Source organism: Anopheles ziemanni, chromosome 2 (assembly GCF_943734765.1).
Source record: "Anopheles ziemanni chromosome 2, idAnoZiCoDA_A2_x.2, whole genome shotgun sequence".
Taxonomy (NCBI): domain Eukaryota; kingdom Metazoa; phylum Arthropoda; class Insecta; order Diptera; family Culicidae; genus Anopheles; species Anopheles ziemanni.
This window is the reverse complement of record NC_080705.1, coordinates 87,362,956-87,375,576: the sequence shown is the minus strand read 5'-3', so window position 1 is coordinate 87,375,576 and position 12,621 is coordinate 87,362,956. Positions and strand designations below refer to the sequence as shown.

The 12,621-nt window shown below is 46.1% G+C and overlaps 1 protein-coding gene across 1 annotated transcript in view; it reads right to left on the bottom strand.

The window, feature by feature from the left end:
• The window catches only part of LOC131283138 (thyrotroph embryonic factor), a 121,738-nt gene extending 109,324 nt beyond the window's left edge, over positions 1–12,414 (bottom strand). Inside the window, exon 1 of the mRNA XM_058312713.1 lies at positions 12,305–12,414. Coding sequence (XP_058168696.1) covers positions 12,305–12,407 — 103 coding nt within the window. The 5' untranslated portion in view covers positions 12,408–12,414. The remainder of the gene's footprint in view (positions 1–12,304) is intronic.
• Positions 12,415–12,621: the final 207 nt, after the last annotated feature.

Genomic DNA, 12,621 nt, shown 5'->3' with positions numbered 1-12,621 from the left:
GAGCCGTCGGAGCCGTCCGGAGCCGTTGGAGCCGTCGGAGCCGTCCGGAGCCGTCGGAGCCGTCCGGAACCGTCCGGAGCCGCTAGTCGGCAGCCGGAACCGACCGGAACCGGAGCCGTCCGGAGCCGTCCGGAGCCGTCAGGAACCGTCCGGAACCTACCGTAGCCGCTAGTCGGCAGCCGTAACCGATTGGAGCCGGAGCCGTCCGGAGCCGTTCGGAGCCGTCCAGAGCCGGCTCCAGCTGCCGACTGGCGGCTCCGGACGGTTCCGGACTAGTGATGAGTCTTACGATTCCTTTCACGGATCAACCCGGAATCGAGTCCGTCCCTCGAAGAATCGATTCCGACCCGTAGGTGCAACGAGTTCGGGTTGACCCGAACCAACGGGTCGAACTCGCACATGGGCAGCTGCACCTACTGGTCGACCCGGAGTCGTTGGAGTCAGAAATACGACCCGAACCGCTCCGGGTCGCTTACGGATCGCTCCAACCCGATAGGTTCATCACTACTCCGGACGGCTCCGGACGGTTCCGGACGGAATCGTGAGTTTTACTATGCCGGAATCGGAGCCGGTTTAAAGATGCTCGGAAGCGGTTCCGGGCGGTGGGTGTGGTTTCGAGAACCCATCACTACTGGTGAGTGGCAAGAAACAACCTCGTGGTGGAAGGAACGAGACCAACGTGGCCCAAGTACCAGGGAAGCGAAGGAGCGAATTTAGTAGCAACATCATAATGCTACCATCATGGTTGAGTCTTCGTTCGTTCGTGTACCCGTATGCGATTAGCAAACCATCATTATCCCAACCCCCTCCATCCCAACCATTGCCTTTCTCCGTCAAAGGCAGAGAATCTTCCAGAACATTTCCCCCTTCGCCATCCAGAACGACGTTAAAAATTCCACCTGAACTATTTTCCTCGACCCGGTGCTTATCGGTGCTGCTGCTGCTGCTTAAGAAAGTTACGTTTGGCCTTACTCCAATCTCGCCCGTTTCTGTATCGTTCGCATCATATTCGTAGGGAATGTTTACCGTGCCAGGGGTTTACCTTTATTTACCGGTTAAAATCCACACCACGAGCTGGGACGACGCCTTCCGCCTGATTTCGAACAGGAAGATGGGGATAGTACCCCTCGAACGGGATGGGGGGAAAGCAAGCGGACAAGTTTGGTTAACTTAACTCGTGTCAAGATAAGGATGAAATGAGTGCTCAAATGTATCGTCCTTTTTCCCGGACGGACGACCTCGGGCAGGTGCGCCATCATGGGGTAAGTCTGACTTCCTAGACTGTTTGCGTCCGTTCCCTGAACGTCGCCAAGCGAAGCTCGGAGCCAACCGCTGGTAGAATCGTTTTTCCTCCTACCATCGCCTACTTTGTTGACTGTTGTAACGGATTTGTGTAGCGAAGATTTATATAGCGGGATCGAGGAGGGGAGGAAGAAAAAATCCCAAACCCCATCCCTCTCGCAAGATCTCTATCTCGCTGTACGACTATTTTCAAACGACGGGAAAAAACTATTAAGTCAATTTAACTTTGTCCTCAGCGCGCCGGGAAGAAGGGAGGCCAATGTTTGCGGAAGGTACCGGCCGTACGCGGGTTCACTTCCCGCACAAAGTGTCGCTTTCGAAGCAAAATGTCATGAAAAACGGGAATCCCACCGGTGACGGCAGGAAATTCTATTACGTAAAATAAATATAGCTGCTTCCATTATTTTACCACTGGTTTATTTTCAACGGCATGACAAGCGTACTTGTTCGTTAAGTGAACCATTTCAAACTATTCATCAACTTTTGTATTAAAATAGCATAAATTGAAGTATCGTCCTCGCAACTTACTCCTTTCCACCGTTTCCGATGACTGACAAGCACATGATCAAAAGTTGTTAACATCCTACTAGCAGCTAGTCAACTTTCGTAGGTTCATAAACATGGGATGTTTGCGTTGGAAATTAGATCAATAAAACTCACATCGAGCGACCGGTTTTCGATGCCATCATCATCATCGCTGCAAAACCCACCAATGCATCAATATCTAATCAAATAATCAAAGACCAGCAGGGAAGCTAAATGACAAACCAACTGCCGAAAGTAAACACGGCCGGAATGTTGTTAGTTTTGGTACCGTGCCCGAACGCGGTTGGAGTTCGCCATCGCAAAATGTGTTAACTCTTCAGCGCCGAAAGTGTTCAAATTAGCAATTTCGGAAAATATAACATACTAGCAACCTCGGTTAAACATTTTTGGGAAAGTTGTATGCCCCAACTGTTGAAAATATTTGGTTTTTAACTACAAATCTTTATTGTTTATTTTATAGGTGCCGTGCTCTGTAAATATCAAAAAGTTCATAGATACCAAAGCTAAGCAAATTTGTTGTTTTTAACGACAAATATGGTATTAGTTTTCTTGTTGTTGAAAAGAAAGATCAAAATCATCTCACCACGCTCTCTGAAAAGAAACTCTGTTGTGACTGTTTATACGTGCGAGTTGACTTTATATGTCATTACTGAATGCAAACAAACAAACCAATGTATGACGATAGAAAATCGTAATTAATTAAAAAAGTATGAAGTTTCCAGACGTGAGATATAGTTAAAAACCTATTCTCATGCCTAAGAAACATGTTTGCAAAGCTTAACTTTAATCAAAAATATACACGGACGGTGATCATAAATCAAGATCTCAACGTAATTTAAACCATTAAAAAAAAAATAATGTAAACATGAAACTGAACACCTTAAATAAGTAATAAACGCAGTATGGATAAAACGGTTGTGACAGCTTGAAAAATTGTGCGAGGCATAAGTACATGTTGGTCCGAGACAGACAGAAATGATCGGTCAAAATATGATAGCATAAAGATTAAAAATCTTGCCCCATCATCCAACAGGTGTCCAGGCGGGATTTTTTCAATTTTAAATGTCACACTAAACTCGAGATCGTCCTCGCTCGGTTCCATTCCACAAGAAACGAATCAAAGGCCTCTCCCCACAACACACAATTAAACTGCGGTCCCTGGTAACGCATTCGGCACAATGTTTTGTTGCACCATAAATCACCAAATCAGATGCATCGCAATCTGCGACGCGAACCCCGTTTCGGCCCCGTTTGTGGCCGAATTGCTTCTAATTAGTGTCCGCCCCGAGGGAGTGGGTTTGCCAACGGAAAAACATCGGTCGATGAAAATCGGTTTGGTTTATTGCTACGCGCCGACTTCGCGGCCAGCAACCGACGTCTCCCGCCAAAAACCGGGAACGCCAACGACCCCATCAAACTGTCCGCCACGTAAGGCCACGCCACGGAGCACGGGACGGGTATTTTGGGGACTTCTGGACGGGTTTTTCCCCCCCTCACACACAAGGCCTGTAGAACGGTCGACAACACGTTTGACTGTTAAACACGTTTACGTTCCGATCGTAAAACGTCTCGCGGCCGCTCGCGCGCCTCACATTCACATTCACGCCCCCGCGCGCTCACGAACGCCAATGGAATTTCAATCGTGTCTTTCAGTGTCAAGTGCAGAATCACGTGGTACCGGTGGAAAGAAACCCAGAAAAACAACATCCTTTTTTCACACATCCGCGCTCCAAATGCAGAGCGAATGCCCCACTCAAGGGCTTCGAAAAGCGGACCTCCGCGTTGAAAAAAGCAGAAGCTCGCGTTGAGGAGCGTTTGTTTGTGTACGAGATACGATGAGATAATAATTTCATCCTCGCGTACCGGACCATGCCCCTCGGTCGCGGTATGGCGCAATCGTTGTCCGTTACTGCGCAGCATCTCGGTGGAGCGCATGCGAACGTCGTGCGGCGGAATTATTATTAAGTAACATTCGCCACATCCGGAGGACGCAGCCCGAGCCGGGCCGGGCCCCGAGGAGGTGTAAACTACTGGCACGCGGCAACGGGTTTCGCATCTTACTGCTGACAGTGTGACAAGGGAGGAGGAAAAATACCAAGGAGTTATGGTATGTATGTAGCCATACTATTGTCAACTAACTCCAGCGCTTAACTCGCATAACTTTTAACATATAGAAATAATAGCACTCGAACACTTTTTTGCATTTATTATCAAGTCGTTCGCGTTCTTAGTTAAACATGGAGAAACATCCATACTCTCATGTTTTTTTTTATATTTTTTTAGAAGGTATTCAATAAATGCTGCCACTTTCCGGTTCAGCACTGTTTACTGTTTATTCTTCTAATTTATTCCACTACTGCGCATTGCTTCGGTGGTCGCGGTTTTGCGCGCACGGATCGTTAGTGATAAGCGGCGAGGCAACCGATCGCGTACGTGCCCCATCATATCACCATCTCGGCACTTGCACGCCGAGAGTCGTTAAAAGAAAAACCCGTAGGACGACCTCGTTGCGAAGGAACCGAAAGGAACGCGCACGCTAGATCAGCTCACGGCGACCTTTGCTTTGTTCGCTCCACTATTTCAAGCTCGCGAAAGACTACTCCACCGATAGAAGTAGAAGTATCAATCTGCTGCCCCTGATCGAAGTTCCAGCTCCATTCACCATCGCCCCGAACAGTTTTTGAACGGCTTCGACGGGGGCCGTGCGTCAGCCATGTTTGTTTAGATCTCGGCTGCAGAAGCGTAAATATTTCAACAATTCGTCCGAAAAAGCAGAAGACCATGCGGTGATATCGGTTTTCCGCGTGGGAACATCCTAAAGTGAGTCAATCTGAAACGGTGTTTAAATCTCGGTGATAACCAATCGAGTCTCAATTCCCACCACCGAGCAAACAAACCCCAATCCGACGCAGTTGGAGAGTTGGAGAAGCCTAGTCCTATTGCCTTTCTTCCATTCGAGCACCCTTCAAATTGTCTACCCTGAAACGTTTCTCTTCCAATCATCGGCTTGCATTCCATGATTCGATCCTAGTGCTTCGTTGACAATCGATTCGATTATTGTGTCCATTACTGTGCCTAGAGCCATCGTTGGAAACCAGCGCGTGCAACAAGAAAGGCTGTCGAACGTCTCGCTTTCCTTACCACACCTCGCTTTGGAGCAGTCTGGAAGAAAGTCTGTCTGTCTGGTCTGATAGTCTGCTGAGGGAAAATGAAACAGGAACCTGAAACGAGGTCAATTGGCATAACCGTGCTCGTCTCAGACAGTGCTCGGTTTAGGAAGTGCTGCTCATTTTATCGCCTTGTACTCATTTCTCCTTAGTGTATGAAATACATAATTTTCAGCAACCATTACGATGGTGTAAGCATAAAATAAATAAAAAATTAACAAAGATGATTAAGTAAAACATACAAAGGTTAGATGATTAGATAAAACATGCACAAGTTAGATAATTAGATGAAACATGCAAAAGTTAGATGCTTAGATAAAACTAATCAAGAAGATTCAGAAACCATAACGATGGTGTGAGGATTAAATAAATAAAAATTTAACAAAGTTAGATGATTAGATAAAACATACAAAAGTTAGATGATTAGATAAAACATATAAAAGTTAGAGGATTACATAAAACTAAACAAAGACAAATAGATTTGATGAAAACTAAATCAGTAGACATTTTGGTATAATAAATATGAAACTGGAATATGATATTAGTCGAGGTTCTTCGGTATTTTACTCATGAGTATTTTAAGTTGTTTTATTGGCCATTTTGTCTTTCCTAGGGCCTATTTTTACTAAATCAATTGTTTGTCAGTTATTGTATCAAGTTTCAATTACTGACTTTCTATTTCTCCTGTTTAGATGAATTGCTTTCATCACTCACTTTCATCATGAAACGAGAAATTAGTATATAAAAGTATTCAACTCATAAATTCTACCAAAATGTTGCTTGATGTGCTCTGCAAGTTCAAGGAGTTAAAAATAGTTTTGTACACTTTCGGGTGAACCATAAATTTCCCCTGTTCGAGTGTGAACAGCAGGAACTCGCTCATCGTTCGGTGCACCACCGGAGTGATCAGTGGCCAGCATCGCTTCCACAACACGTCCCAACTTTAACGACCAACAAATACTGCACCCATTTAAACGCCAGCTAGCATAACCGTTTTGCAAAAACAACACATCCACGGGGCGGCATTTGTTCACGAAATAACGCTCAAACTGACACCAGCTGCTAATAGCCCGCACTAAAGATAATCTCCGGCTCTGAAAATTCACTACCCTCACGGTGCGACGGACGGTTGCACTGATGGACGGGACCCCCCCGTCGCTGTTAGCAGTTTGGACTTTTTCCAAAACTAATTCCAATCTTCCCACTTCATAAACAACCGACGATGCTGCTGCTGGTGCATCGTTAAATCTTACTTGAAAATTCTTCCGATCGCCGCCCGTTTGGTCCATCAACATTGTACAACGATAGCGTAAAACGGTTTCGGGCGAAATTAGCTTGCGGAACAACTTATTCGATGTTTTTGAGAGAAAAACTGACTAGCTTGGTTTGGGCATTTAAGTAGAAAACACTAACAGAAACATTTTTTTTATCTTTTACCGTAAAACAAATGGCCTAAATACAATGTTTCCCTCGGCGCTAATTGGCGGCAGATTTTTGATGGATAAATTTACCAAACAAACCTCTTTCCCCTCCGTGGGGGGAAATTCTCAACCGGAGGCTGGAAAAATGTAAAACAGTCCAGTACAAAAAACACACGCAACGTATTATCCAAACCTGCGTGCTCATGTTCGGAGAGCTAAAAACCACTGTGTTTGGATGTTTCTTTTCGCCTTCCTCCGGAAAACACCCCAAATCCCAAATTTACACCCACCCACAGCGACGGTTGGGTTTTCCCATGCTCACCCCCGCAACCCCGTCCTCCCTTTCGATTGGTCGATGGTGCGATATTGTTAAACAAAGCGTAAAATTGCACACCACCATCACCACCCGGGGGTGTCTCATTTGCACGCACGCAAACACACGCCTCCTCTGGGCCCCCCATTTTCGGATGAAGTGCAGTGGAGCAAATGGGATTTTTGCCCACCGGAGGGCAAGAGGACCAAGAGAAAAAAAAATTTGCCTCACCCCCCCCCCCCCCCCCACACCCATTGCATTGGACACTGTAAAAGAAAATTTGATAGTGCACTGGAACATTAAGCGATGTTTACGAATTTTCCCCACCGGAACGAGGCGGAACCGGGGACAGAGTGCTGCGGGTTGGGGGAGGGACGATGAGAAAATTCTCTTCGATAAAAATAACCAACGCCCACGCGTACCTTTCCCCCTCCCCACACACCGGGGCCTCCTCCCCCGGTTTGGGCCGGGCGGACCGATGTTTTCTGTTTGCGAAACAAATCGACCAGAAGGAAACTCCAACGGAAGCTGGTGGAAGGGTGGCGTTGGGGTGGAAATTACACAGCACGCGACCGTCATCATCACGAGCTCGCTCGTTCGGAGCAGCACCAACACAACAAAAGGGTGGGCAACAAAAAAACACCACCCGGCGAATTGTTGCAGCCCTTAGCCAACGAGGTCGTTTCTATTGCGCCGGAGTATCTGCTATCCGATGCATTTTTTCCTTCCGAGAGGGAGCTCCCTTTGGGGTGGCGGGGGGCGGAGGGAGACTGTGTAATAAAATGACATAATGATAGTGCACAGTAATTACGCTTAACCCGATGATGATGGCGTTGGCAATGGCCGTTTTGTGGCCCTCTTCTGAGGGAATACGCCAGCAGGAGACAGTGTGCCGACAGCCAGAACGGCCGGTCTCACAATGATGATGATGATGATGATGATGATAACGATGAGGAAAAGAAAGGGGAGGGAGATATGAGGGCGATGGCGCACACGTTGCGCATTATTAGCGTTGCCCGGCCATGCGAGAGCGCATCCGACGGATACCTGCACGTGCATAAATGTCATCCGACTGAGGGAAAACGCACTGCGGTACGGAGTGAGTGACCGTTGGAGGAAAGACACATATTATTTTCATATGCTACAGTCGATGTCGTCTTTGGAACTCATAATATAAAATACACGGAGATTTACCGAGTTGCGTAGCAAATTTGGTAAAGTCGTTGGCGTTCATCCAAAGTGTCGTTCTGTTTAATCCTGATTAAAATAAGTTTGGCAATAGACCCTTTAATAAGATTATTCTAAACTAGAAAAGGGTATATTTTAAAATTAATTGGAATGGTAAAAAATACATTAGCTAAGCGTCATCTACAAATTCAACTTGTACAAAAAAGTTACGATTTCAGATCTGCAAAAGCCGTTTTCAATTTTAATGAATTTTAAAATTTATCTCCAAATTGCGGTAAAGTCGTTGGCGTTCATCCAAACTGTTATACTGTTTATTCCTGATTAAAATAAGTCCAGGAATTGATCCTATAATGAGATAATCCTAAACTGGCAAAAGGTATCTTTAAAAATGGTAAAATGAAAAAGAATGGTAAAAAAAAACATTAGTTAAGCCTCATCTACAAAACCAACTTGTGCAAAAAAGTCACTATTATTTGAGATCTGGAAAAGCCGTTTTCAATTTTAATGAATTTTAAAAATTATCTCCAACTCTTGGATTTAGTCTACACAGGGTTCCTCCTTCCATAAAATATATCAACTTAATTTTGTTTACCTCACACAACCTTATGCAAAATGTGTTGTAATTTAAAAAAATGACTTTAGAATTAAGTTTAGGACGCAAAAAGTTATGCTTGCAAGCTGGTCTCCTAACAACATCCCACTGTGCCTAAAGTCAACCTGGTGGCTTTCCCACACATCCATTATTTTTGCGCACCTCCACCGGCTCTAGTTCTCCCGTTCCCGGTCGTTATGTTCCCCGCATGATGTTGACTTCTGTGATGTCCCTGTGTTCTCTCACACTTTCGCATAACGCATCCCCCCATCTGACTGACCCACCCCCGCCGGGAAGGGTGGGAGATTTCTCGAGCTGCGGGCGATTTTGTCGCATACAACCCTTTATTAGCGCTATCACTTCCTCGCCCCCTCCCCCTTCCCCCTGATGAGGTTTTCCCCTCAGGTGAACAAAACACGGAACACACAAAACGGTGAACAAACGCACTCGGCTTCGACATTACACCGACATTGTCCGAGCTGGTACATCCCACCGAACACAGGATGACAGTGTGTCATTTCGATTGTGCATCTGTATTGCACACCGTGTCCGGGACCAGGGGGCAAAGGAGAGGGCGGGCAAGAAAAACGGGTCAACCGTCGCGCTGCTTCTGGAAATCGTGAATGGAATCGTGTACTCGTTACCGATCGATGCTTCGTAGAATCGATTTTCACCACCCTCCCCCCAGGTCCCTGCCACCAGTCTGGTCATTCAGTTCCGCCCACAACAAATCCTGCCGCACCTCTCCCCACCGTCGAGTCGTCCGTCCGCCCGTCCGTTCGGCTGTCTATCGAAACCGATTACGACAGGTAATTATCGGAATAGTCCAAACCGGTTCATTCTGGGGGGTAGTTGACCACCGCGGGGAGTTTCCATTGAGGTTGGAGTCACCCTGTGACGGTTGGTTGGCCATCGTTCGGATAAGCACACCCCTCCTCCTCCACCACTCGCACTTCTGGTGCGGCAAGTCGATTGGTGATTTTGTGGGATTTCTTCGAATGTTCTTTTCCGTTTTTCCGTTTCTTTATTTCCCCGACTGATATCGCGGACTATCCGCGGGGGCTGTTTATTCTAGGGGATGGAATACTTGAGAAGAAAAAATAATCCGGGAGGGTTCACTCCAGCAGAGGAGGGTTGTTATTGATCCCAACGGGATGTTTCGTTTGGACTTGTTACTAGATTTTACTCTGCGAAAAAAAAAACACTCATTCCAACACACACATACACTCTCGCTCTTAGGGCGAAGGATTTTCCATCGTCCTTGGCACCCGTTCCAACCGTGGCAGTGACTTTGCCGACATTTTATTCCCCACTCCCGACCCCCTTTTTCGGAGCCACTTTCTTACAGCTTGTTACAGCTTGAGTCCCCTCGGAAGGCTCGGGACTTCGCCACTCAACATCGACACTCCGGGATGAGATCGTAAAACAAACACACCACGTCATCCCACAGTAAGCCCTCGCGCCCTTGAGTCGCGGCCAACCCCCAAGCCCTTGTTGAACGCTCGGCTGAGACGGTGGCTTTCGACGGAGAAGACGACTTTTATTGATTCGCGGAAGCAGTTCGTTGATATTTTGCAGTCTTTTCCGCTTTTCTTCACCCTCGGTTTAATCCGAACGTGCCGAAGCCAACCCCGGACGGTACTTGAGGAATCTTTTTCGCTTCCCCGGGTGTGGTATTTTCCCGGGGCGCAAATGGGGTCCATTAAAAATGATAGAAAATAATCATTCTTCTCCGGGGAGTTTGGAAAAGATGAAACATTAAACCACCGGGATAAAGATAACCTAACCCACCAAGCCACTTTCCGGCTCCGGATTGTGCGCGGCGTCGATGGAACCGTTTGGCTTTCAATTGCGCTGATTTATTATTTTAGTATCGTTTCAATTTGGAGCGCGTCTTAAAATGTGGCGGCGAGATCTCAATCCAGCGCTGGAGCTTTATAATCATTTCCGAATGATTGCCAATCAATTGGAAATTTATCACAGATTCGTTTGAGCAGAATCTACGTACAAAGATGGCAATATTAGTTTGTCGTTGCAGCAACATTTTTTGGTAAAACTCCTTTGTCCAATTGAAAAAGTATTTCCAATCCGAAATGCTTTAGCACTAAATGCATTCGATGGCGCTCGGCTTAAGCTCTTGCCGCCCCCAAATTAGAACATAACGCACCCGCATCATCCTCCCAAAAGCTATCCTAATTTGTTGTGTCACATCCTTCCCCGTCATCCCCCTCCACCCATTCCAACTGATCAAATTTCAATTTTCATTTGCAAAAATTGATTAATCTTCCAAAAAGCACTTGTGTCCACTCGGCTCGACTCGACTAGAGGAAAGAAAAAAAAAACGACTCCCTGGCTTGCGTCAGGATCGATCGAAATCGATTCCTCGGGCTCACCTTTTACGGTGGTCTAAAACCCGGGCAACGCGAGGCCGACGGTTTGCCACGGTAACCTTAATTCGGTGGATGTCCTGCCCCGAGGACAGGACCGGCGGTTCGCTCGATGGCCCGCTAATCGAGGCCAAGGGGATGCGTACGGGGTGTGTATCCATCCTTCCTCAACGGTTGTACTATCCGTAATTGCGGTTTGAACAGGTCGGTGTCGGGCGTTGTACGCAGAAAGAAAAACTACACCCAAACTGGAGCGGGAAATGGGAACAAATGTTCATTGATGGCACCGAAGAGGTTAGTCGATTGTGTTTCAAAGTATGTTCTACACTTTGTACAGTTATAAATTTAAGCTTGGTGAAAGTTAGTTAGTTTATTGTGTTTATGATAGTCAAGACTTTCTCAGAACCGAACGAAAGGAACTAAGAGCTACGATTTCCTTCTAGCTTGTCGAGGTTCCCGCTTGTTTTAAGTTATATTGAAAGAATCTTTTAATTATAGAATAAATATTCTTTGAACCACGCATCTTCATGCTTGAGTTCTTAAGGGTGCGTTACCAGAACTCTTCCCGAGTCTTCAAGACTACAAAGGCAGCAATATTGAATAGATTACCCCTGCCAAAAATTTCATATATTGTTTTTGGTAGATTGATTATTGAATAAATGTTTCCAGCTTGATACAATTTTTAAAAACAAACTTTTAAACAACCAACCAAGATTAAACTCTGTCATTATTGTTCTCTTTTTTGACAATATAAACCGAACTCCGAATTGCTAAACTAAACTTTTTCACTTTCACTTCCGCTGCCTTCAGAGGCAACAAGCGTTCAACTGGTAAAAAGACGCAACAAATAGAGTGACAAAACATTATCTATATTATCTGGTAGAGCTTTTTTCCAGAAGTAAAATTAGCGGGAGCCACATCAATGTCTTTACGACTTTTGTATAACGTTTCACCGAATGATTTGAATTTAATTTCACGACTAAAGAGCACCAAGAAATGCGACTAAGATATTAGCATGGCCTTCTCTGGATACTAGCTTTGTACGAGAACCAGTGGGATTTGAACCTCGAACCGCGACTCTCACACCTTTGCTATGACGCCCGATAATAAATAAGCCTTCTGCAAACCATTAGGAGAGACACAAAACACCAAAGAGCATTCCCACGTGGAGCGCATAACCTCACAAAGTTCAGGAATGACCACCGCAATGCAACAATCCCTATCTATCGTGGCTGCTTCCCCGCACTTATCAGCCCAGTAGCCTCAGTCAGTACACTTATTTGTTTTTTCTTAATCACTCTTAACATATTTTTTCTGCTATATTCAGAGACCCACACTGCTCCGTTGTTGGTAGGAATAAGAGCACGAGCCTTTCCAGCAACACTTACCATTCGTCCCGCTTATCAGCGGATAGTTGTTATCGCGCCCTCCTATCAGCGTCTTTAATCCCGTCTCGATCAACGTCGGTGACGCTCGATCCCGATCGCTCATGATTGCTGCCGTTGTTGCTGCTGCTGCTGCTGCTGGTGATGCTTCCGCGGTGGCCAGTAGCCCGCGCTGTTGTTGCGGCGTCCACGAGAACAGCGGGACGTCGGACGCTTTCACAACGGGCAGCTCTATTTTTGCTGCCGTTTTCGCACCTTTTTCGAGTGGCCTCAAAACTTACTAACAAACAAACGCCAAACGGGCGCGGGGCTTTAACGAA